Source organism: Chiroxiphia lanceolata, chromosome 6 (genome assembly GCF_009829145.1).
Source record: "Chiroxiphia lanceolata isolate bChiLan1 chromosome 6, bChiLan1.pri, whole genome shotgun sequence".
Taxonomy (NCBI): domain Eukaryota; kingdom Metazoa; phylum Chordata; class Aves; order Passeriformes; family Pipridae; genus Chiroxiphia; species Chiroxiphia lanceolata.
Genome location: NC_045642.1, coordinates 17,995,352 through 18,022,683, shown reverse-complemented (window position 1 = coordinate 18,022,683; position 27,332 = coordinate 17,995,352). Strand labels below are relative to the sequence as shown.

The window sequence follows — 27,332 nt, the reverse complement described above, 5'->3', positions numbered from 1 at the left end:
ACAACTGAGTTTGCTCTGTAAATCTGTTCTTAAAACTCCCACCGGAGTACTCTTGAGCACCCCAGGGCTCCTTTCAGCTCCTCTGCAAAACCAGATCCAAACCCTTCCCCCAAGATCCTGAAATTCCTCCACAGCTGGGAGAAGGATGATGATGGAGGAGGGATGCCCCAGGTGGCAGAGTCCACGGCCCCAGAGCTCCAGGCCCTGGAGGTGTCCTGGTGCCGGGACACGATCCCCGGGCAGCTCCGTTCCATGGAGCGTGGGGTCAGGGAGGCCACACGAGTGATGGGACCGAAGGCACCCAGGGGATCGAGGCCCCTGGTTTGGACATAGTGCAGGGCACCGTGGGGTTCTTTTCAGTAACTTGGATTCAACAAAATACATGAACGTGAACCGTAATCAACAGAAAAACTGAACTATATAAACTGAATCTATAACCAAACCCGCTCCTCAGTGTGTCCCCCAGAAGAAACACACAATAGGGATAAGAAAAGGATAAGACCAATTTTCTGGAATTGCTGAAAACCCTTGCCTTACACTACAAACCAGAACCATTTTTTTTTTCTTTTTAATTCTGAGATGCTTGGTTTTCTTTTGCTATTAAATAGGCCTTAAACTTGCTCAGGCAACTTCTCATAGTTACAGGTTTGGTTTGTGCTATTACTGAAAAAGCACTGGAGTTTTTGGCTCCATTCAAGGCAGTTTCAATGTGGCAGTGCAGTATTATGTCTCAACCTATACAACCATGCATTATATTGTATTATTATGTCTTCCTTACCCATTATGCTCTCCATGTTTCCAGGAAAGAGAGTTTCTCTAGCAATGATAAATACTCTGGTGAAAAGAAAATGCAAAGCTAGGAAGTGTTAAGACTCGAGGTATCACTCAGCCTACTTTTCTTTCTGATGGACAATTCATGATCCAAAAATTCATCATACACTTCATAGTCTAATTTCAGTACAGGGTTCTAAGTCTGTGATAAAGAAATTTCCTTACACAACATTCACAGAAACCATCTTCCTATAAGAAACCTCAGGAATGCAATGTGATCTTTACAACTTCTCCTCCTCAGTAAGAGAGTAATGGCAACCCAGCAGAACTCACAGAATAACTATCCCCCTGAGAGCATAAATCTTATTTGCACGTATTCTTGAGAATTTGTCAGCATTTTCCAATGGCACACTGCATATGTATATAAAAAAACTCTATTACTGGGACAACAACACAGACTTAGAAGAAGAAATCACCTATTTTCATTGGTATTTCTTAGTTTAGAATTCCAAAATCTCTTTTGACCATTCTATCTTTTCACCTCTAAAATAACTGCAGGGGAGTTTGCTTCATAGCCTAGAATGTCTATTACCTGAATCTTCCAAATTCTGTACAGTCATATGTACCAAAATTCCTATTAATGCTTGACTGATAAGTATTTCTGTAAGGTTTTGACCTTTCAGTCTTTCATATTGAAAGACTGGAAAAATACTTCAACAACGCAAGACGCTTTCATTTACTTTCAAATGAATCTACATTCTCAGCTACTTCTTGTCTCACTACAATTACTCTCCAAATAAAGTAAAAAAAAAGGTGGTGTAACTGACTGATATTCCCTGCAAGTTTGAACTGCATTCTTGTTGGGTTACCTCACCTTCTCCTTCCCTTATTAAAAAGAAGTTTCCTGTATCCTCACATCTTTGAATAGCCTTCATAATGGAAAACTGATTGATTTTCTGTTTCTGCTATGATTCTATTTCAGAAGTCAGCCTCTCAGTAATGACTTAATTTTCTTGTCATGTATAATTTTCTGTAAAGCAACTGTTTGCAAATCTTCTCCCATCTTTCTTCACCATCAGATATTATTGGTTTTCACAGCTCGTTGCAGATAGAAGCATTATAGTATAATGCTAATCTATTTTATGAACAGAGCACTGAATTCAGTTAATGCACAATCACTGAATAAAAATTCACTGTTTCTTTCTGCATGAAGTCTGTTCTACAGCAAACAGGAGAAAGAGCTAAAATGTCTACCCTGTTCATCATACAATTATAGGCATTGATAATGAAGTAATCAAATGCATAAACAAGCTAAATCTGAAACCATTCTCATCTCAGAAAAAATTCTCTACAGTTTTGTAATTACCCTTTCTCATTTTAGGTTTTTCAAAACTCTTAAGATGACAGCTCACTGAAGGAATTCTCCACCGTCAATACTTAAAAAACAGTTCCATATGAATCCTGGTTTCCATGGATGTTTTGCAACTAGATTTTCTGATGTCTTATAGACGTCTCATCTACAGTGCCCTCTTACAGCTGGGTCTTGGGAAAAAAAATGATATGTTATCTTCATCTGTCCAGCTGTCTATTTTCTTTTAGTGACAAGGATCTGATGATTAATACTCTATGCTTATGTCAATTTGGTTTGAAACTGGTTAAATGCCAAAAAAGCTTTAGTAGAGAGATGAAAAATGTGAGAGAGAAAGCTTACAGACACCTTGTTACCTCAGAAATCAGGCTAAAAATAGAATTAAAATATTTTTACAATAACATTGTATGAAGCAGGCAAGTCAACAACAGGATCTTGACATAATACCGCTGTTCAAAGCCATGAACAGTAATTACAGATCTAATCCCTGCTGTCAAAAAAAGAATGTGACCATACTGAATGTTTAACCAAAAGAGAGAGACTCTCAGACAGATGAAAAGAAATTTACTACATAGGAGAGGATGAATTCCATGCAGTTGATTGGAGATTTTAAAAAACAAAGTATGTTCTCCATCTCTGACCTCTCGCCCTCAGCGAACACATCCTTGCAGACAACAGATCAAGGCCTTTGCAGAGATGAATGTTCAGAAAGTACACATGCTTACTATTCAAATATCTTTACCAGCATTTGTAATACAGAATTCTTTTTCTCTATTTCCATTCTAAGGACAAAATGATGCAAGAGATGAAGGATGATCCAAACACAGTAGCTGACCTTGTGCCCTACAAACCCAGATCAATATGATAAATCAGCGACTGTGCATTCTAGTACCAAAAACGTTAGTCCATTGAACCACAATCTTGAGGTCAGTCCATTTCAGGAGAAAAAAATAACAAAAATTCCAAGTTAGTATAAATTTCTTTCCCCCCACACTTTTTTTTTAAACAATCTCTGTATGATTATCTTATTCCTCTTAAAAGAGAAATAAAAATAAAACTGAAAGGTAGTTCCATAAAACCAGTGCAATCACCTCTGCTCACATACACTCTTCCAGTCTGGTTCTACTCATAGAACACTCTCCCATTTCCACACACTAAAGTGTTGGAACAGATGAAGGCAGAGACAAAAGCAGGAGGTTCCTTCCTCTCCCAACTAAACCCCATCTTCTTAATATCTCCAAATCCCATTTTGCCTATGTAATATGAAAGGCTACTTTACTGTTAATAAATCAGAGAAACATCATCCCAAGAGATAAAAATTATAAAAGAATGAGCAAATGAAAAAGGAGAATTTTAATGGAAACACGACAATTTAGTTGTTCATTTGTAAGGAGTTGGAACAGCCTGAATATCCCAAGATATTAGCGAGCCTGGGTCAGACATCAGGGAGAACCTTCTAATGTAGGTGTAGGTAGTCTGGGAGCACTGTACTAAAATTCATTCACTTGTAGGTTTTAAGAGCTTGTTAGACAAACTTCTATGAAAAGTCATGTACTTAGGATTTGCCTTATTATAATTTTTTTTTTTATTTGCACCTTCCAATACTATTCTCTACTACTCTGAATAGTAGCTTAAATTCAGACGTAAAAACCTGCAACCCTGCTTCTGCAGTGTCTTTGGCTGCCACGCTGGTTTCATTATAGGAATGGTGACATTCAGATGTCTTCAGAGCATAAGGGCTATCTGTCAGTTGTCCACAAAAAAGACCATAATTTAAAATAAACAAACATCTCTACTGAAACCCCCAAACCACATTACTGACTGTGTTCAAGTCTTCTTAATGGCAAAAATCTGTTTACCAAATTCTCAGATAAGATTAGCATAGGTATTTGAAAAACAACAAAACCCAGCCAGCTTCACAAGCAAGAAAATTGTAACCAAGTGCTACAGATTCACAATACAGGAGCACTGGGAGTGGTTACTTCATACACTATGAGTGCTTCATATCACCAGGGGACTGTAAATTATAACAGATTAACAAGAAAAAATTGCTATATTTTTATCAGGAAACAAAATGGTATTTATGTACCTAATGAATTTTTCGCAGAACATTAAGGGCTGGCACTCTTCTTTAATATACACATCCCACCCCAGCTGTTGCCTTTGCAGTCCTTGCTCTCCAAATAGGGAGAAGCATGGGATACGCTCTTGTCATAGAGTAGCCTACACAGTTTTCATGGAGCCAAACTAATTACCTGTGGCCCATCTGGTTTAAACCAGTAACAGAAGTCAAGAAGGAGAAACATGCCAACAATTATATGTCCTGAAAAAAAGGCTTGAAGCCTCAGCAGACAGCTAGGGACAAATGAGCCTGAAAACTGCTGCCCTCAGAGCTGAGGCATGCTGGCAGACCAGTCTGCACCACTTACACTGTATTTTTCAAGTAACTTAAGAATTTGTATCTGAAACTCTTGATTCAACATAAGAATTACACCTGTTTGACCTAAATGGGCAATTTGAATATCAAAGAAGAAAAAAAATTCTTTTGATACTTGTCGCTGTATTTACTAGTACCATTTTTGGGAAGGTCAATTGTTCTCCTTTAGTGCTGTTTCTGTTATGTTGTTTCACCCTGTTCATCAGAGTCATTTAAGCAAGGCTAGGCATAAATGAACATCCACTGTGTCACCATTTGCTTATCCTAATTTCCAAACTATTCTAGTGCCTTTTGTGCCAGGGCTTAATGCCCAGGCAAGCCATGCTCCAACAGCAGAACATCATGCAAAACAAGCTTGTACTCTGGAGCATATGAGCCTAATTTAAAAACTCTAACACACCAAATGTAGCCTTAATTCCTCCTTGCAAAGATTAAAATGCTCATCATTTTTCTTTTCCTTTTTTTTTTTTTTTGGAAAGTTTTCCAACTTTACACTGAAACTTATGCAGTAATTGCTCTATACCAGCTAGCTCAGGACTGGCAGAGCTACAAATGATGGGCCATGGGGAAGAATACATTCCACTCTTTCTTCTCTTTGACCATTATTAGTTGACCTACAGGTTATTTTAATGATTCTCCCTAGTGGGAATTCAAACCCAGATGTGTACACTTGCTTCAGCAAGTGTCAGTACAGTGACATTAATTTTACATAGTAAGGCATAGTCTTTAAAAAAGCCAGTTCTAAGAATAGACTTGTTCCTCTTGAGTCTTTTGTGAATCTATACAAAATGCATGGAACCTTTCATGGCTGCAGTCAGAGCCATGCTGTACTGAGCTGGCAGCCCAACAAACAGTAGCAAAACCGGAAAAGTAATCAGCATGGGAAACAGCTGTAGTTTGGAGCAGTTAACAAGCATTCAGATTTACTGTAGCTAATAGAATTGAGTTTAAAAAAGAGAGGTGACTGACAGACCTATATCTTAAGCCTTTATACAGGAAAAAACATAAGCCCAACAGCATGACTCTTATTACCATAATTTGAAGACATTATTGAACTTTCTCCAGTAACTGTTACTCAGAAGTAGTCAGTAGTCATTTCCTATCCAGCTTTCTGTTCCCCTCAATATAAACTCATATCTCAAGTTGTATCTTGTGATCCAAGTCACATATATTTTACGGGTTCTCTAGTATGCAATAAAAACCCAATTATGCCTAGACAGCCCACTTAAGAGTCATTTCTGTGCCTTCTTGGGTGCTGAATTTTATACACAGAGCCCAACTTCAAAATTTCTTGATATATTATTGTACTCTCCATATTCCTGACAGTCCTTTTTTTTAGGATACTTACAGGAAGATTGACAACTAGGAAAAAAATGGAGGACAATGTGCTATCAACTAGGCACAACAAATAGGAAACTGTGCATAGTTAGCTTTCAGATTTTCCTTTTCAAGTCCCATTTTCTTTATATTGCTTGTCCAAAGACATTGTCTTCCAGCATCAAATTTCTTTATTGGCAACAGTAAGCATGGGAGAGTATACTTGGTGTATAATTGCTAACTTTACAATGAACACACACTGATTATTTTTAGAATTGCTTGCTTTTCTGTGACCTCATTTGTCAAACTGGAAAGAAAAGTAAGAAACTTAAATCATGTAGAAAGTTCAGAAAAGTGCAGCAACAGCATTATTAATTCCAACAAAATAAGACTGTTATGACCAGGTTTCTCACAAGTATCTTAACCTTTCTTAACTTTAAGTGTGGGTATTGGTAAAGCAGAATCGTACTTAAAAAACAGTAGTCTACAAAGTTGGTTTTCTAGTATACTGCTATTTGACATAATCTGATAATTGAAAACTCCATCTGAAACAAGCAATACATTTCCTGCTAGTTTGATCCCTGGCATTATTTACTTACCAAAATTTCAAGGCTTTAAATTCTGGCCCTGAGAATAATGTTAAAAGTAAGTGACAGTTCCCATTTCACTCCAAATCAGAGACATGTTAGAAGCTGCTTATAATTTAATTGAATTTGTTTACCATACATTATCATAAAAATTACCCTGCTGTTTACTTGCAGATTCTGCATCTGATTTACTACTTGCTAGAAATGCTTCTAAGGAAAAGAGTGTGTGTATATATACTGGAATAGTAAACCAACAACCATATCATTCTCTATACATGAAGTTATGGCAAGGCAGTTGAATCTGCAGCAACTTCTAGAGATGACAGACTCCTAGTATAAAGCAGATTACCTTAATAATTATGAGTATCTGTTAATAATCAGTTTCTAAGAGACCAAAACATCTGTTTCCTTTATCAATATGCAAAACACTGGTCAATTGTGGAATCCATTAAGCTGAACAACTGTGAGATCAACAAGCAATCTTTCATTCAAATTTTTCAGTCAAATATATATGTATATTTATAGGAAAGGAAGAAAAGAGCATGTCAGTACAAAGCAAAAGGAGGGACAAGATGTCTGCCCTGCTGCCAATCTTTCCCAAGAGGCAGAATAGCAAAACTAAACTGGTATCCACTGCTACTGCAGTAACAAAGACTGCATAGATTCAGGCAATTTTCTTTGCACAGCAACTCTAGGAAGAATAAGCTGAAGCTACTTAAGACAGTCCTTTACATCCACAACATTTTTGCAGAAAGAATAAAGAATAAACTAAGTAGCTAAAATGTTAACTTCGAAGTGCTAGTTCAGTGGTAGAAAACACTGACCTATACGTACCTAGAGAGAAGCTTTAAGTAACAGGAAGAGAGGCCGTAGATTCTTCTTTCCTTACATATGCAAATATGAAATACAAATTTAGGGATGCTTACTGTATTTTGATGAGGCAAGAGCATACATTATGTTCAAATATTTAAAGAGAAAAAAGTAGTCTAGGTTCCTGCAGCTTTAAAGTGAAAGCAGCTGCACTACTGCTGTGCATTTCAAGAAGTCAATAAAGACAGACAAATTGTTCTAGAAGCTGTGAGGTTAAGTGCACCTTTTATCGGGGAGAAACATGTTTGGTTTTAATTTAAATACTACTTTGATATATACTATCAGAAACTGGCCAGGAGATAACAAATTATTCTAGCTAGCCTGTATGCAATGTACCAACAGTAGCATTTTTTGAGAATGTCGTGAGGACAGCAATAGCTACAGTGGTTTGTTTACAATGTCCTTCACTCTTGCTAATAATCCCAAACACTGTATCCCATAAGGTTAAATGAAACCCTACTGCTCAATGACCTCTGCTTTGTACTGGTGTGGATGTTATTAAAACATCGCTAAGAACAGCTGCTATTTTGCATATAATTACTTAAATCAAGGAGTAAGGTCTGATATACATCTAGTTATTATCATGTTAGACTTGATAAATTACTTAAGTATAAAGCTACTTTGTGTTACCTGGGGCTTCTTAAACAATTGAAACAATCTCTTCCTAAAACTGTCTTCCATGCATTTTAATTATGCTTGATACAAACAAAGCTCCAAAGCTTTAGAGATTTTCAGTAGATTTTTGATATTTTTCTCAGAAATACAGCAATCACTACTTTAACAGACTTTTCATCTGTAATTCTAAAACTCTTAATAGTGACAAAGTAACCCGCGCTTTCTGTAGCTTTATCATTTACTCAAAGTATGACAAAACAAGCTCTTAATATCTCAAAGGTGATCTTCCTTAAAAGAGACCCCAAAAATTCTCAGTAGCATGTCACATAAGTTGAGATATTTCATAGAATTATGTAGGTTGGAAAAGACCCTTAAAATCATCCAGCCCAACTGTTAACCTAACACTGCCTAGTCCACCACTAAACCATGTCCCAAAGCATTGTGTCTACACATCTGCCAAATACCTCCAGGGATGGTGTCTCTATCACTGGCCTAGGCAGCCTCATCCAACCCTTTTCGTGAAGAAATTTTTCCTAATATCCAATCCTAAACTTCCCCTGGTGCAACTTGAGGCCATTTCCTCTAATTGTACTATTTGTTACTTGGGAAAAAAGACCAGCACCATCTCACTACAAACTCCTTTCAAGTATTGTAGAGAGTGGTAAGGTCTCCCCTGTGAGCCTCCTTTTCCTCCAGGCTGAACAATCCAAGCTTCCTCAGCCACTCCTCATGTGACTTACTCTCTAGACCCTTCAACAGTTCCACTGCCCTTCTCTGGAAATGCTCCAGCATCTCCATGTCTCTCTTGCAGTGAGGGGCCCAGAACTGATGAGTGTGGCCTCATCAGTGCCAAGTACAGAGCAAAGATCCCATCCCTAGTTCTGTTGGCCACACTATTTCTGATACAAGCCAGGATGTCATTGGTCTTGGCCACCTAGGTACATGGCTGGCTTATGTTCAGCTGGCTGTTTACCAGCACCCAGGTCCTTTTCCATTGAGCAGATTTCCAGCCACTCACTCCCAACCTTGTAGCACTCCATGGGGTTGTTATAACCTAAGTGCAGGACCAGGTACCTTGTTGAACCTCGTACCCTTGGCCTCAGCCCAGTGATTCAGCCTGTCCAGATCCCTCTGCAGAGCCTTCCTGCCCTCCAGCAGATCAACATTCCTGTCCAACTTTGTGTTGCCTACAAACTTACAGAGGGTGCCCTTGATCCCCTCATCCAGATCATTGATAAAGATAATAAACAGAACTGGTCCCAACACTGAGCCCTGGGGAATTGCACTTGCGATCAGCCACCAGTTGGGTTTAACTCCATTCACCACCTCTCTCTGGCCCCGGCTCTCCAGCCAGTTTTGTTGCTCAGTGAAGAGTGCACCTGCCCAAGCCAAGAGCAGCCAGTTTCTCCAGGAGAAATCTGTGCAAAATGACTCATGTCAAAGGCTTTAATAAATTCCAGGTAAACAACATCCACATCTCCCCTGCTCACTAAGGGGATCATCTTGTCATAGAAGATCGGGTTAGTCAAGCATTTTTCCTAAACTCACGCTGACTGGGCCTGATACTCTGGTTGTCCTGTACGTGCTGTGTGATGGCACTCAGAATGATCTGCTTCATGACCTTCCCCAGCTGGGGAGGTCAGACTGACAGGCCTGTAGTTCCCCAGATCCTCCTTCTGGCACTTCTTGTAGATGGGCATCACATTGGCTAACCTCCAGTCAACTGAAACCTCCATGGAGAGACAGGGCTGTTGGTAAACAATTGAAAGTGGCTTGGTGAGCACTTCCACCAGCTCCCGCAGTACTTGTGGGTATTCACTCGTGGGAATCCACTTGTCAGTGGATCCCATCTGGTCTCATAAGTTTGTGCACGTCTTAAGTGGTGTAGCAGGTCACTAACCATTTCCTCTTGGATTATGGAGGCTTCATTCTGCTCCCCATCTTCCAGACTCCAGGAAGGATAGAGGAGAACACTCATTGTGCTACTGATCATTTAGCCAGTCATCTCAAGGCCCTTAATTCTCTTTTGATTGCCCTGGGACTTATTATAACTTCATTGCTGTCTACATGAAAAATCAATAATTAATAATAATCCAAGGGCCACATCTTTGACTCAGGCCCCAGGGTGGCAGAAGACTTCCCTAAGAAGTAGGTCTCATCAAAGGGTCTCCTATGACAATAACTCATCTTTTTTTCTTTATTGGAAGAGGTTTTGATGCAGGGCATAGGTCAACTTAGTCTTGGCAACTCTTCCAACCTAGATGAACCATCATCCTCATCGTTGCTCAGTTCCACTTGCAGAGCCTCCTACCTCTTATCCCAGGGCATTTGAGAGGGTGGAGTATTCACAGAGGAGACCCAACTGCTGCACCAGGCAGGAACTTGCTGCCATTGCCCCCTATCTCTTTAGTCACCATGTTCAGTCAAGTGGACAGATGACAGGGAATCTTCTGTGTCATGTGCCCTGTTTGCCTAACAGGCCTCTCCCAGGGAAGGTAGGGTCTGATTCCCGCAATCTGTTTCTCTCTTGAACTCCTGGTTACTCCTTAACCTATTCACCTTCTCTCTGAGTTCCTTGAGGTTTTTCCAGTTCAGGAAAGCTCCCTGGGCACCACACTAGAGTGTTCCACCACAGATCACATTGACATTGCAGCCTCTCAACTCAGCAACTGAGTTTACTTATTTACTTCAGATTTTAGTTTTTCTCATTTACAGATTCCATACAACACCAAGAGATAAAGAATCCTCTTGTTGTTCAAGAAGTGGCTACTGTCTTGTAACCTGAAGACAGGTGTTTTAAAAGGATATCCATCACACAGGACAAACTGCCTGGTGAATATCCTAACCATCAAAATGTAAGTTTTGCATAGTATTATATTATGAAGTGGTACAACCAATGTCATTTTTATTGTTACTTTGTGCAAAGGATTATACTTCAGGGAACAATAAAAGCCAAAGGAAAGTGACTACTAACAACCTGTCTGTAAATACAGAGTTATTTAACACTGTGTTTAGCAAAAGTAACAGCTTTTAATGACAGTGTACACCAAGATGAGCCTTAACATATTGATATCATATGTCCAAAGACTGTAATAAACTTTAAATGGCCAGAAAGGCCATGGTTATGCATCCACAGATACATTGAAAATCCCCGTGAAAACAACATCCTACCAACAGCTCTCGAGAGCGTTTTGTCTGCCTTTGCTCTTTCTCAGAGCAACAAGAAACAGGAGTATTACTGATGCGCTTTCTGGTGATAGTTTATATAAATAATCTTAATTTCCTTCACTCATTGTTTTATTCACAGTAAGTGGGAACCACAATGGATAAAATGGTTACTGAACCTGGACAAAATATGCAATAATCTAGTCAGATGAAATTCAACTTACTTGCAGACAGAAAAGAGTTACTATACAAATTCAAAGTCTCACTTTTTGCCTTTGAAAATGCATCCCTAATATCATAAAGAATGTAAGCAAAGAGAAACAAAATAACCAACTCAATCCCTGTGATTTAAGAGAACAGGTGGAACTAAACTTCAAGGCCCATTTGACATATTTATTTTTTTCCCCCAACATATACATGCATATGCATATTTAGGCATAAAGACAGTTCACTCAAGCACAGCTATCCTATTTGGAAAGAGACTTGTGAAATCAGTATAAAAACATCCACACAGCTTTCACCAGTATAATTTCTGCAGCTCAATAAATCACTGAAGTGCATATATTTAAGGCAGGAATTTAATCAAGCCCAGGATTAGTAGGACAAATAGAGTTACTCAACATCACCAATGGGCAGAAAATGCCTGGCTACCCATTGCCCTTTTAGAAATGATACTCATAGTTTATACATGCATCAATACCCATGCATGTTAAAAGCAGTAAAATTCTAACATTTTGAGACAATCTGTTGAAAGACAGGCTGGAAGTCTTCAGCAACCCATCTGCTCTAGCAACCATTTACACACCACTGCAATCCTAGCACCTCTCTTCAGACATTCGCAACTCCAAGTCTCCAATCCCAAGGAAGAGTTACAGCATAACACACACACACTTTGCAGAGCGTAGCTTTGGCTCCTGCTGTTCCTCTCTCTTGTAGATCACTTATGTTTGCAGGAAAATCATGCAATTCCTGGACATCAGGTGGATGGAAATACTATCTCAATCTCTGTCTGCCACCATGGGAGCTCTACATGCATTCTCTGTGACAGTAAAACTTGCTGAAGAGATTTCTGCCTCCTAATCACTCTCCACACACACTCCCAACTCTTGATTATGCCAGCACAACTGCCTCTGGTTTAAGCTGTGAAAAGCTCTAAAATGTCTGGATTTAAAAAAAAAAAAAAAAAAATGGGAATGAAGTTTTCTTTTAGCCCAGGACATTTCAGAAGCAAACCAAAAATCAAAGGCGTCACCGGAAGCTTTAGTTACCAAAGCAAGCTCCAACTGGAGGATCAGTCTTCACTTGGGTTTGTTTGAAAAAGTTGATTTTGAGAAGTTAAACAGAGGACCCAACATGTTTCCTTCCTGCATCACACACTCAATCTCACGTGCAATGCTGCATTTTCCAAACTGTTTTTCCCTAAGCAAACTAGTATTTTTAGCTCTTAAAAGTGTCTCCTTTCAGACAGCATTTGCTGACAGACTGCTTTGATCTTAATGCATATCAAAGGAGCCTAAATTACAAATTCCTAAATAAACTGCTTACATTTGACTATGCTTTCTTTTTAAATTTTAATCAGGGTAGAACACAAAAGGAACAATGTTTCAGCCCCTAGCATCTCAGTTGGTTAGGGTATTCCACATACAGCTCATGTCTCCTTTATCAGTCTATTGCCAGCTGCTGAACTCTAATATACTATTTGATTCTTGATGGTACTTATTTCCATATCTTTTGCTGTATTTTTGATTAACAGTCTAATAAGAATATAAAATGCATTAAAACACACTTTCAACCATGTGTAAGTGTAAAAACCCAAAGTGAGTTTCAAGATATTCAATATACAATAGGAAGCACTTTTCAGTTCAAGCCCTGTATCCTATAAATCAAAAATCTTCAAGTACAGATGCCATTTAAAAAGTCAAGTAAGGTAGAAAGAAAATGTCAGGATTCTGATATTTGACATCATTAAACCCAATGTACTTTAAGCTTTAAAGTATGCATGGACATCGTGAATGTTTTAGGATGTTTCTGTAACTTCTGAATATATTTTCAACAACCTATTTACTCAAGAAGTTACAGTGTTTTTTGTAGTTAATGCAATAACAACACACACATGGAAGACACAGACAGGTGGCTTATGTAAGATTATTGATTGAAAAGAATGTCACTAATGTTTTCTCCTGGGCAATAAAAGTTTACAGATAAATCCTACAAACTTTAGGAATGCATAAAGAAACAATATAATTGGTTTAGAGGAATAAGACTTTCCTTCATACAAACTACAGCTGTTATTTCCCACAGCTGAAAATCAGAAACACTTCAATACTCCTCTACAAACAGGCCATTTAGGAGCAGGCATATAAAACTCATTTCAGGTTAAAACTTGCACTTTAGATAGACAGCTCTTCCAAGCTGTAATAGGGCATCCCTAAAGCCCAGTTCAGAAATGTTTCAGAACTGTGACCTCACTGTTGTGTTGATATGCAGGACAGCAGGAGGCAGCAATGACAACAGAAGATCCAAATCTCAGTGTGGTGTTCAACAGAGAAATAGTCCTGAAAGATACAGTTGCCATAACAATGCAAATTCTGGTCCAGGCAAAACTTGTTTAAGAATCCAGAGGTCCTATAGTGACTTGAACTCTTGTTTAGGGATTTAGAAAAAAATATAGACCATAGAGGGACTTTATTAAACAAAACAGATTTAGGTTCCTCCAGCTACAAGACTGAACTTGGTAATGTCAATGGGCATCACTATGAACAGGAATATTGAGCTTTTCACTCTTCTCCCTTTTCTCCCTAACACCATAAGAACAAATGCTCTTCAAATGTGAACACTGTTTACAGCAATTACTTAAATTCTACCAGAGCATTAGCATTTTAAAAAGCATCTGTGTGATGCAGTGACTGATAAAGCATTTTAGAAAAATGTTTTAAAGTGTTCTCCTTTGCTTTATCTGTAACAGACTACAATTAATGCAACAGAAAATTACTTAAAAAGTAACTATCAATTGAGATTAAATGTAGATCAGAGGGCAGTATGAAAGATTGGAATAAATGACAGACAGGAGAGAAGACATCGTAGTTTCTCATTATTTTTGACTTAACCAAATCACAAGAAACCTAAAGTATTTGTTAGCACCACTGAAAATCCATGTGACACAAAGGCATACCAGCCCACAGTTTTCCAGAGAAAACTGCAAGAAATGAGAGGATTAATGATCCAGAACCAAGGTAAAGGCAGAAGTGCTTGAGGGGTAGGAAGGAACCTCCTCAAAATGCAACTAGGTCTTCACTCCCTAAAGAAAAGGGTTCTGCACAAGTATTATTTTACAGAATTGTCTACTTTATCAATGTACATGGAATTAATTTTGGCTTCTTTTCCCATAGTTTTCAACACATTGAACTCTCTGCCTATCAAAATTTGGTGGTCTGCTGTCCACAGAAGCAAAGTGACTTTTGCATCAAACTAGCTACTTCATTTTAAGGATATAAATTGGTTATACCATGCAACAGAGGAAAATATAAAGAAACAAAAAACATCCCCAAGCACATAGTTTTACAGAAAATAAAACTGCAGTCAGATTCCATGCAGCTATTGAAGAACAAAATTACACACAGCTACTATTCTAGCCTTACAGTCTTAAAATGGTAGGAAGCACTTACATTCAGTAATTGGTTTACATTGCTAACCTACAGAAGAGGTGATATCATAGTTGTAGTGCAGGTGCTAACTGATCTCAGCACACAGATAACTTTTTAGTCACCTACTACAATGTCCCTGAATCTTTTCAGCAAGATGCATTTGAGTCTGCACAGATAGCTGTAGGGAGAAATGCTTCATTTCCCCCATGTGCTATAGGACCTCCCCACAAAACTCAACAATAACTCAAGACCATTACAGAGAACAGTCCAGCCACAGAAGCGACATTTACCAGACTGCTCAGGCATTCAATTTTCTCAGCTTTTTTGGCACCTTGAAAATTAATGTACACTGAAAGATGTGACAGCCTACAAGAAATTTAGGAGGCTGTACAACGCTGTCCTGAAACTGTGCTGTTAAACTGTCATAATCTGTATTGGCTGTAAGCCTATCTGTACTGCTATACAGCCCAAGGTGAGAAAAATAAGAAATTGTTATATTCTTTTTCTTTAGCTGTCTACCAAGTTTCATTTGAAAAAAATACCTAAAAGTGCTTCTCTATTTAAGTTTGATTTACATTACTGAGTTTTCATGTGCAGGCATAAAGTTGCTGAACCGCTTAAAGGAAAAAAATAATCTTGTTTTGCCAACTATGCAACTGGTAGTCAACTGTGCTCTTGCAGCCCAGAAATCCAACCATGTCCTGGGCTACATCAAGGGAAGTGTGGCCAGCAGGTTGAGGGAGGTGATTCTGCCTCTCTACTCTGCTCTCATGAGACCCCACCTGGAGTGTGGGTGAGAACAAGGTCCAGCACAGCACCTCTCCTTGTTGGCTCCCCTATCACATCCAAAGTTGCATGAATGGTATGCATGAATGCACGTAGTTACCAAGACTATTCAGTGCAACATGCATGGAGACAGAACTACCAATCAAACACAAATAATTTCTTATTCATTTAAACTGCATAGCTATAAATACAGCTTTGAACTTACTGTTTATCATTTGGAACCTACCATCTAAATAGCAATACTCACCCTGCTGCAACTGCAGGAGGGATGACCAGTATGAGTTTAAGTTGTGCTTCATGCAGAGCTTCAGAAAGGTGAATGAGCAAGTGAATCAACTCCCTGAAATACAAATATATTGTTAGACTGAAAGGTAGGAAAACTGGTGCTATATATTGTCAAGAGCAAATAACAGTAGAAATAATTGAAAAGATTCACTGGCAAGAGAGCCAAACACAATTTGTTGCAAATAACCATAGCAGAAAAAACAACAATTAGGAAGACTAATCAGAGGTCTAACGCCTTCAAGGACCAAGAACATTGAACTGCTTGAGACAGTCTTACTTTTCTTGGAACTGGTGATCACCTTGGGGCTAAAATTTTTCCTAGTTTTACTTTAATCTAACTATGCATTGTTAGCATGTAAAACAAACCAGCATACCTTATCAGAGCATGTAATTTCTTAAGGTAATATTCAGTAAAAGAATTAGATCAATAGAAGAATCAAACACTGCTCTGAAGAAACAGCTGCTGAAGAGATTCAAGTTGTTACTACACATGAGGCCTGAGAATTTTCAAAGACGCTTTCACAGCAAAACATGCAATCTTCAGGGGATATTTCTGAGGCCTGCGTTTAGAAACATTTTTTTACTGTATAAATTTTCTTTTTGTTTTTCAATACATTACTGTATATCTACAAAATGCATGTCTGACCATGTTGTATCTGGAAGTATCACCTTTCATATGCATCAGTTAAATAAAGATTTCCACAAAAGTTGATTTTCATATCCATATTCTAGACATTTCAATAGGAAAATAAACCTAAAAATTCTTATGCAAACTGTTTCTAGAACTCCTGATTTGAAGGGTGATGTTAAAAGAAAACCCTTCAGAGACAGACTGCAGAAATAAAAAAAAGTTTATTGTTATCTTAAGAAGAATCCAGTATTATCTTAAATTTTCACTACAAATATGGCCCTTTTGAGTGTATTTCTTAAGTAATTTGATTTTTCAGAACAAAGTAAACTTTCGTATTTACTCACTGGCTGGAGGGATTCACAAACAGTCAGACATGATATCAGTACAGAACTCTAGATCTGTTTAGAACTATGCTTAATCCTGAACAGAATAGAGAACAACTTCATGAGCCATTCCAGGAGACTAAAAGAGCTTAAGCAGGAAAGGCAGAATACACAAAATTAATTCAGCCAAGCTTTTTGCTCCACTTAAATCAAATAAGATCTGAACTTTCATGAAAAACATCTTGGTATTGTTGCGCCTTTCAAGGTAGTATCACCCTAGAGATATTCTTCTGAAATCACTGCTCTTCCAATATAATCATCCATCACAGTAATTATGCTTAACTTGCACAATTGTAGACACTATCCAAAGGTAACTCAGTATTTTAATTTTCCCTGAAATGGTTTGATGCCTGATGAAAACTTTCTAAGGCCTATAAAAGCCATTACTCTCAAAATGCTGGTGAACAAACAAAGCAAGTTTTATCCCTTTCCCAATACCAGCAGTATTTTGTACTTACAATTTGAGAGCTGCCTGTGCTAAACAGCCCTTAACAATAAACTGTCACACTGCTACCTATATTTCTCTTCTAGGGGAAGACATGAGATTACAGGAATCAGCTTTTGGTCTGTCTGCAAAATGCACTTCTACCATTCTTTCTCTGGGAAAGTAACAGCTTTCCCTCCTCTTACTTTATCACATGCATTCCACATTAAGAGTGTCACTATTCAGACAAAACAATTACAGCATACAAGAATCCTTTTCCACAGGAACACATTAAAAAATTACAACACTAAACTAAACAGACATTTATGGACACCAACACATGCATCACAACTCCCACATGACACAATGTTATCAAAAACTATAATCAGTAGTAAAACTAGCCAAGCAAGCTTTCCCACTGATTTGAGTCTCATGGCTTAGTGACCTTTTTAACTAATTATGCCCAATCTACAGTAGGAGTGCAACCTTTATTAGATGTCAGAGGTGTTAAATATAAGATAAATTTGACCAAAGAATCAGTTCCTCTGGCACTGAGATTATTCTGCAGTGTTCATCAGCAGGGATCTCTCTTCTCTGCCTGGCTGCCTTTGTTAGCTGCAGGAACTTACAGAACTCTACACCATGGAAAACATTTGCTGACTTTAAGTATTTAGAAGATGAGAGGATAAGAGGAAGGGCAGAATAGGACAAAAGAACCTAGCATAGGTAGAGAACAAGATAACATATTTTTCTTTTCCATTCAGAAACAAGGCTAATACCCTCACTCCCATTCTGCATCTTCACATATCTGCCTCAGTTCCTAAAATTTTGCATTCCAGATAGCAATGCTTTGAAGCATAAGAAGAAAAGCAGTTGGGATTATTTTGAACCAGATGCAAAGAAAAACAGAAATTCAAAGGAATATGATTAATTTCAAGGTTTCAGCCTTCCTCAGCAATGTCAGACACTGGTGGTTGGCCAGCAGAGGAAAAACTGATCCACAAAGGCCGTGACATACCCACGAGAACAGTTACTACACAAAAGCAGTCATATTTCCAAAGTGGAAAAACATACAGTGTAGAACCATAACCTGTAACTGTAAACACAGGACAGAGATTTGTGGCCTGATAAAAAGGCAGGAGTGCAGTTTGGATTGTTGGTGCACTCGGGACTCTAAGACAGACTACACTGAAACACTTCCTCTCCTCCCACCACTAAGTTCAAGCAGTATCGATCTGGCTAAAAAATAATTACCTTGAACTTGTGGAGAGCAAGAAGAAAATGGGTAGCTGGACAACTTTAGATTTTTGCTCAAGAAACCCACATTAATATCCACTCACTACCCTGTCAAGCCATGTCTCTGGGCCCTGAAACCTTTTTAGCAAATCAGGCAGGATTAATAGTTAAAGACTTAATTTAGGCTCACTTCCACGTGTCGGCCAAGACAAATTACATAAATAAAATGTGCAGGCTTCCCCTCTCCCCCAAAGAGCAATAGAAGAATGTTCACTTACTGTGCTATAAATTAAAACTTTACTGTGTCCCAACAGTGCTTTCCAGTGATTTAAACACAACGTTCTCCAATGTTACCATTGGTAACTTTGAAAGAAAAGCTACTGACATTTTAAACATCCTAATGAGGTACAGGAAAGTAGGAACAGAATCAATCTTCCTAAAAAAGCTTCATTAAATATTTACCAGAGACTTCATCATAGCCAAGTTTAACTTCAAAGCAGGTACTAAAATATTGGCAGCTTTAAGTTTCTATCTTGAGCTAATTAAGGTCTACTTCATTCCTACTATTTCAGGCCTTCTCTTATCACTACCATTTGGTAGGTCAATTTTCCAAGTGTTCATGATTTCAAAGTACCTTGTCCCTTATAGAGTATGCAGATCTCTGAATTTTCATCACCCAAAGCTCATGGGAAGCTTATTTTTACAGAAATCACTTTTTTGAGAACTGCTGGTCTATCGTGTTTTGGACATCTTGTAGTACAGTTTGCTTCAGTGCACAAGAATGGGCTGTAGATGCATTTGAAAAGCTTTGCAGAAGACATGTAAGGCTGTTCTATCCTTCCCTTCAGTTACATGGCCCTTCAGAACTCTGCAACTTTCCAATTTCAGTCACCTTTTTGCACAAGCTGGTAGTCAGTACTCCCTAAAATTTATGCCTTTTCAAGAAAATTGGACAAAATAAGGCTGTCTAGTCGAAGAAGAAAATGCCCTTTCCTGCCATTTCATTGCCTAGTTAATACCAAGAAGCTGGAGTGAATTATGGTAAATCTTTGATTAATAGATTAACTTTTCAGGGACTAACATGAAGGATACAATTGCCAGAAGAGCTTTTTCCCCTTATATTCCTACCAACGTTAATAAGATGTCTTAAGGTCATCTTCTGCATGATACCAAGTGCCTGCAGCATGTGGTGACAAAAAATCACGTTTTTCAGATTGATTCCATGTGATGGCAGTGCCATCTGTCAACTAAAGCTGGACTGATCAGAATATTGTGTGCATTTTTATGTAAGCTGTGAGATTCTGATGAGTACATTCATGCCTTTTTCACAACCTGGGTCTGGAGAAAAAAAACCACCCATCAAACACACAATTAGATTAGCAAGTTAGGCATGGTCCTGGTCCAGTTATTAACTAAATAAGCGGGAGAGCCTTTGCTTACTCAGGTCTCTCAATATTTCTGCCATGTACATTTCTAAACTTAAATGCCACAGGATGAATAACTTGGAATATTTTATTGGAAAATCAGGCAAGAAAGTTTCAGAAAAAAAGACAGTTATTTAACTAAAAAGTAGGTTTAAACTATAAGAAGCAGCAAAACACATTGGAATTGAGGTATCTGCATAGGATATCTTGGCTCATTTAGATTTTTATTAGGAAACCAATCTCCTATATGTTAGAGTAAGAGGGAGGTAGCTGAATACTTTTTCACTGTGCAACGATTGTTGGCATGACAGGAAGCAGCATCAGTTAGATGCAATCCTTCATCTCACATTAAACTTGATGCCCCTGTGATTTGTATATTAATAGTTCTAGACCCAGAAATCACAGAGAAGAAGCAGGCACCAGTGCTATAGAGGGTACTTCAAAGCATCTGTATTAGATGCCTACAGGAACCCAAACTGGTCAGTATAAAGACCCCAAAACAGGTTTACACACATATATTAAGACAATTTAGGTTCTTCAGATAGACAGTGGGTATTTCTAAATCTAAGAACCTAAATAGAAGAACCCAATGCCATTTTATACATCTGAAAGCATAAAAAGCATGCATACAGGGTTGTTGTGTAAGACTCCAGGCATCGAGGACCCTGCATGAACAGCCAGAGAGCAGGTTGCTTAGGGTATCTCACATGAAACCAGGCAGCTATATTTAGACATATAGTTCTCTTATAAAAATTGATACTGTTGGTAAAATCAACATTTAAACGAATATGCAAAAGAAAGCAGCACAAAAGATTGATATAATTTAAGACACTAGTCTGTCACACACTACAGAACAATTCCTAAGACCAAATCAGAATGATTGGAAAATTTTTTGTTCTTGAAAAAAAACCAAACCAGATTAAGTTAGTTCTGGTTAAGAAGACATAAAACAGAAGATTCATAGTGAGACTGAAACCACAGAATTTCATGTCTTAGTGGATGCCAGCAACAAAACTTCTTAGCAACATTTCACCTTACCTCTAATGCCAGCTAGAATAAATAGGAAACTGAAGGCCCTTTTTAGATAATTCCTCAGGCCTTGAAGGAATAATTTTCACTCATTTATAAAGCTGAAGTGAGTATCCAAAAAAATAAAGGTTTTCTAGAAACATGCAAAGGGTTGACAGAGGAGTATCTAAACTTACCTCATTTTAAAATTCTCAGTGATCACAGGTTCTTAAGGAGACTGGTCATAGGATTTATGTGTTACAGAAGAGCTAACACTGTTACCTTGTTACATGAAGATATTGACAGAATTTAATTGTCAAAAAGTCTTTAGGGAATTCAGTGTTTCAAGCCCCAACATCAAGACAACAGGGAGAGCATGTGTTATGAAAATGTCCATCCAATATTCAGGTTCAGCTACCAAAAAAGGTATCTCATGGAGACACTTGCTCAGCTGAGGTCTATTGAGTAGAGAGCTTCAGCTTCAATTAATCCACCTTTCTGATATATGAAGTAGTCTTTAAATCATAACCCAATTTATTAGTGAGTTAGAACACTGATTTTCAGGTTTTCAGTTTCTTTTGCAGACTCACCTGCTTTGAAATGTACTGTGCTAAAAAGTCTCACTGCACATTGTCACATGAGTGGATACTCATTCAGTAGCTGAAACACCTTATCAGGCACAAAAGTTCCATGAGCAAATCCACCTCTCTAGTAATTTTAAAGATACAGATAGGGATAAAGAAACCTGTACTATATTAAGTGTTCCTGCACCATTAAGGCAGTGCATAGGACAGGATCACAGACCTTCTCCACAACACTGTTAAAAACATGACAGGAATAATTTCCATAGCTTTCCCTTCAAAAAGATATATGAAATATATTGAGTGCCATTTTATTAATTTTATAGCTAGATAGCCACTTACTTTAGGTTTTGAAAAATGAACACCATAATGATTCCCTGTGAAATATTTTCCCTTAGATCCACACTATGGCTCTAACATTTTGTAAGGCAAGCTGGAAGCTGCAGCATATCCCCATCTATTTTATGCACCTATGTTGAGTTTCAATAACCTGTTGCTAATTGCTTATGTGAGACTATTCCTTGTATTTCAGGGGAAAAAAAAATCTGATTTTTTCTTTTATTTTTAAGCTAAAACATGTTCACTTTAAATAATATGAATAAACTATATTAGCCAGAAAGGTCTTCTTATATTGTCAGACTGCTCTGAAAGTAATTGGAAGGCAAACTATCTGTTTGCCTTTACCCAGAAGTAGGTTAAGCTACTTTCAGGTGTTTGACCTTGAAGGATCTGAATCACGAAAGCCTACACTGTACCTAACAGTTAAGACAGATGCTTTATTTGGAGCACACACAAATACTTTTCTACGAACACTTCACATTTCCAAAGGATTAGGCTTTATCTCTGTGCTGACACCTACCTGTCAACTAACTCCCAGCCTTCCAAGCTTAAGAACGTGCTTTACTGTTGATGTTTGTCACTTTCGAGACACAACCTGAAGGAAGATCAGGCATGACTCACGTTACAATACTGCCACTCTGTGGCTAAAGGGGGCATTGGGCTGCTGCAACTCTCGACAGCAACAATGGAAGCAAAAGACCATCCATGCTTACTCATTTATCAGAAATAACTCTGCTCTGCTACTCAAAAGAAAATTAACAGATCACAAAGTAACAGCACTCAATGTGCAATAAAAATACAGGCTTGCCAAGGTGATAAGTTCACTTAATTCTTCCCCTTAAGATCTGCTCAAAGCAGCTGTTCACTCCAAACAACATTGATAGGAAAATGCCTGGGCCACTGGATAGCCAAGCCGTCCAATTTTAAAGCAAGTGACAGGCAAGCAGACAATCTCAAAATAAAGACACTGGTCCCATAACTTAGAAGCATCATGAGACAAAATTTCCATTTAATGATGCGATTCTCCTACTTTTATAAAACAGCTGCTACTGCACAGACGAGCCTACCTTCAGCTTTCTGTCTACATTAGCCTTATTCAGAATGCCTCTCCGAGGAGGCAAGCCCAACCTAAGGCATTGTGCAACCTAAATACTCTAACCATTTCTAGGAAAGTGGAAATAAAGGGAGGAAAAACCCACAGAGGAGTTAACAATGAATCATTTAAATCAAAACTGGTCTTGAAATGGAGTAAAATTTGCAGTTCCTACCTTCCGTTTCTATTTATGTTTTTGTGCCAAACAATCTTACCCATTTTATGTTAGGATAATCCTAAAGTGCTGTTCACAGGTGGCCACATAAGATGAAACATTACTGCCTCAGCGTAAAGGATGCAGTTACCATTCTACTGTATGAGAAAAACCCTCTCCTCTGAAGTTATGGAAAATACTTCCCAATCCTTCCTATCAATAACAGACAGACAGTGAATATGTAAGTGGTGCTTCACCTAAATAACACTCAGGTACTGAAGACTAAAGCAACTCAACAGTAAGCACCTCCTCTAGTACAGTTTTTATCACACAAGGTGGAACAAGCAACACTGTTTTAGATAAGCATTACTCTTGGCAGAGAGCAACATTTTTACCATGCCACAAATAAACTCACCCTGGAGCTAACAGAAAAGGATGTTTTACTTCTGTGTCATTTGCGATACAGCACTTTCATACCACTGTGCTTAAAGTGATCTTCAGTGAGTCTTAAAATTACAGTTACATAGTCTGTCTTACATCTGTGTTAAGTTAACTAACAGGAAAAGCATCAATTTTACTGAAATACAGTAAGCACAGTAGATAAAATGACCACTGCTCCCAGCTTCTGGCTGGCAGTTACTAATTGCTTAAATCACCTTCTTCTCTGTCTTATTAAGACACTGCAATAGGTTCAGAGCTCATTATAGGGATCAACTCTTAGGAACAACCTGGCAAATTACCTAATTATGAGCAAGAGCATCTAGCTTAAGGATTACTCATTCTAGTGCAACTGGCAGAGTCCCGACAAAGCTACAAAGATTCTGCAGTTCCAATTTTTTGTTCCCAAGTGTAAGGTAGGACTGTTAACAACACTCAGTTAGAGAAGTAATTTATATGCGTCAGTCAGCAACATTTGCCCTACACAGGATAACAAAGTAACCATATTTGAAAGGTGAAATCTTCCACAATGAAGTCTGCTTTCTGTGCAGCTATCTTTAAGCTACTTTCCCCCAGACATTTAGGCAAGAGAGATCTGGTAAAAATACTGTGCTTTAGGGAAATGGATGCCTGAATTTCCTCAGAAACTAACACAAAATCTTCAGATTGCTGCACCGAATCATTCATTTCATATTCTGCCTTTTCCTCACAAAGCAGAAGTATGTAGCTTGCCTTACCTTGACTCTGTTCAAGTCGTTAAAACAGTCAAGGGGCTTTTGCTCAAGCAAAACAGATTAGAATATGTCAGGAAAAAGTTTGATATACATAAGCCCTCCAGTTTTAGCAGATACAATAAATACAGACTCACTGAAACTTCATAGCAGAGCTACCAAAAGGTAGATCAACTACTTCAAAGTTTAAAATACACTGTGCTTGCAGGAACTGGAAGCAGTTTCTTCCTAGAATTACTTCAGGTTGGGGATTTTGTTTTTAGCTTCAGGATGTCTAAAAGATCTCTATAAAGGCTTGGAAGGTTTCCTATCAAAGCACTGCACACTTCCAAGCTTCACCCAGTAACCCAAACCAGTCAATGGTACGATAAGGCCGGTGGCAACATGTGCGTGTGTAACTGAGGTACCCTCTTCACCCCGGTACAACAGTAACATCACGCAAAACTCATGAAAGGCTAATGTGGGCTGCTAAATCCATTATGAAGTTTATTATGTAATCCTTGAGTTCATATAGAGTGAACTCTTCTACTTCTTTCTAAGATAAGCAGAAGAATCTTTAGTTGTTCTAGAATGAAGTGTGTTTATTTATAAAGACAAATTCAATTCAACATGGACAAATTAAAAAGATGCTTTGAAAGATTTTTAGGAATTGCATCCTAGAGACTCATACTCACGTTTGCTTTTGATTTCCCAGCTGACTCCAAACTTCAACTACAAAACCATCAAAATTTTCATTCTAAATAAAGAGATTTGACAACAATATACAGTTAATAACCATGCTTTTCATTATGCTTCTATGGGAGATGATAATAACACTATCAAAGCACACAGTTCTCTAGTTTTTCTTGTATTATTAACAGATTGAACATGTTTTGAATTCTTATACCAGCTTCAACTTTAACTTCATGAAGAAGTCCAAGAGAAGCACAAATCATTTAACAAATATGCAAAAGTTGAAAATCTCTATTAGTTATCTGTGAGTTCTACTCTTACAGAATAAACCAAAATTGGACTGAGAAAATTCAGGCATTAATGAAACAATTGGTTGTTAAGCAAATCATTTGACACACATTTACTTGTATATTGGGGAAAAAACCTCATTAGCTCTTAAGCCTAAAGATGTAAATGCTAATTCGGCATAGACATGATTCCAAATATTTCCCACAATTAATCTCATTGGTGATAATTTATGCTAAGCATGATCAAGGATACTGTTGTACTTGACTTGACCTCCTTAAGAGGTCAACTGTTATTGAGGACCTAAAATTGATGTACTGGTTACAAATTTTAAGAAACTACTCAGTTTAGCTCTACATTCATCTTCCTCAGAGCACAGTAACATTTCTTTACATCATGTAGCAAGTGAGAAATCTTATTCTGGCACTAATCAGGTAGGTTGTCATGAATCAACCACCAAAGCTGAATGTCTTTTGGGTGCAACTTGTCTAGTCCTACACATGCATAGCTCTAAAGCCATTAGGTAAGGGACTGCCCAGAAAACCTTAGCAAACAGTAACCATTCCTTAAAGAATTCGTCCTCCTCTCCCCAGCCTCTTGATATTTTGAGGAAACTGGTTTATCAGACCTGAGCAAAACTGTTCAATAACAGACATCCAGGGAGTTATTCTTGGTATTAGAAGTGGCTCCTTAGACACTGGGCCTAAGTGCACTCCTGTACAGAAAAACAGCATTCATTGCACCCATGATCCTTTTTCTGCTATCAGAAAATGCCACTAAGCAGTTTAGTCCCTGCTTGATAATTACATTTTTAATAGAAATGTAAAAGAAGGCAATTTATAGCAGGCAAAGGTCACCATTGCAGCTGTCAATAATAACCGAACAAGGTTATCTTGATCAGGGTTACATAATCTCATGTTAGACTTGTACTTAACTGCACTTAAATATGCTACACTTCATATTTACAGGAATTGGACACATACTAGAACACACTATTAAGAATCCCACCTTATTATTGTTTTGAGTAGAATTTTATTTTGTAGAATATAAAATCACTAGAAATGAGACAACATCCATTACAAAAGGAATCAAATATCATCACACACTATTTTATAAGTATCATAAAAAGTCTTTTCACCTTGGCTAGCAGAACCATGTTCTTGGAAAGCTCCTCTATCTCATCTTCACTGCCAAAAACACTCTCAAAGTCCTGATAAGTCCAGCCATCAAACAAAATTCGAGGCACTATCAAGCAAAGCCATCAATCAGTAGTGAAAATTAAGAATTTATTAAATACACTGGAAAAATTATGCAGAAACAGAATACAGCAGATAGAAGCAGAGATACCAGTAAACATCATATCCCGTGACTAAGATCATTGCTCTTTCACTCTGACCATCTTCAGCAGCACAGATAAATTGACATTGTAGAACATTCTTCTTCATTTTAAGTTTAGTTAAATGTGACACTTATGCAAGTTTTAAGAAAAGATACCTTCACCTGATTGAACTACCTTAATTGAACTACCACTTAGGGCCCCAAGCAAAGCACCAATATTAGACAGCAATCTGTAAGTTGTGCATCTCTTCTACCACAATAACGAGGTAAAAAAGTTCACCTCTAATTTACTCTTTTGTACTCAACCCTGTATAACTTCACTCTTCTACTCATCTTAAGGCCCTATGGCAAATTTTTAATTCTGGGAAAAGTAGGCACTTGAGCTCATATAATTTCTTTTTCTAAAAACACAAAACATTAAAAACTTAGACAGTCAGGAAAATTGTTGTTGGAAGAGTCAAAAATTATGCCCACTGGAAAAGCCAACAACTCTTATGGAGCTATGTCTAAGCCCTTTCTACCTACCAAGGATGTAAAACAGTATTTTAGAAGGGTATAGAGAGATTTCAAAGGCTTTGTACTCTGGCAGCTGAAGTACTTTAAAATACCTGACTGAGCATTCAATTTTTCTAATGCATTTCAAACTTCATACTCCCTTCTGAATCAACAAGTGTTTCACATTTCCACAGAATTCTTGCTATAGACAAATGTAAGAAGTCTGGCACAGTAGAATCTCTATAGCGATGTTT

The 27,332-nt window shown here is 37.9% G+C and overlaps 1 protein-coding gene across 5 annotated transcripts in view; it reads right to left on the bottom strand.

Moving 5' to 3' along the window:
* CHID1 (chitinase domain containing 1) overlaps positions 1-27,332 on the bottom strand; it is a 101,704-nt gene that overhangs the window by 66,256 nt on the left and 8,116 nt on the right. For all 5 annotated transcript variants that reach the window (XM_032691989.1, XM_032691987.1, XM_032691988.1 and 2 more), the window contains 3 exons: positions 26,384-26,490; positions 24,963-25,024; positions 15,809-15,901 (listed from right to left, as the gene is read on the bottom strand). In XM_032691989.1, the coding sequence (XP_032547880.1) occupies positions 15,809-15,901; positions 24,963-25,024; positions 26,384-26,490 (262 nt within the window). The remainder of the gene's footprint in view (positions 1-15,808; positions 15,902-24,962; positions 25,025-26,383; positions 26,491-27,332) is intronic.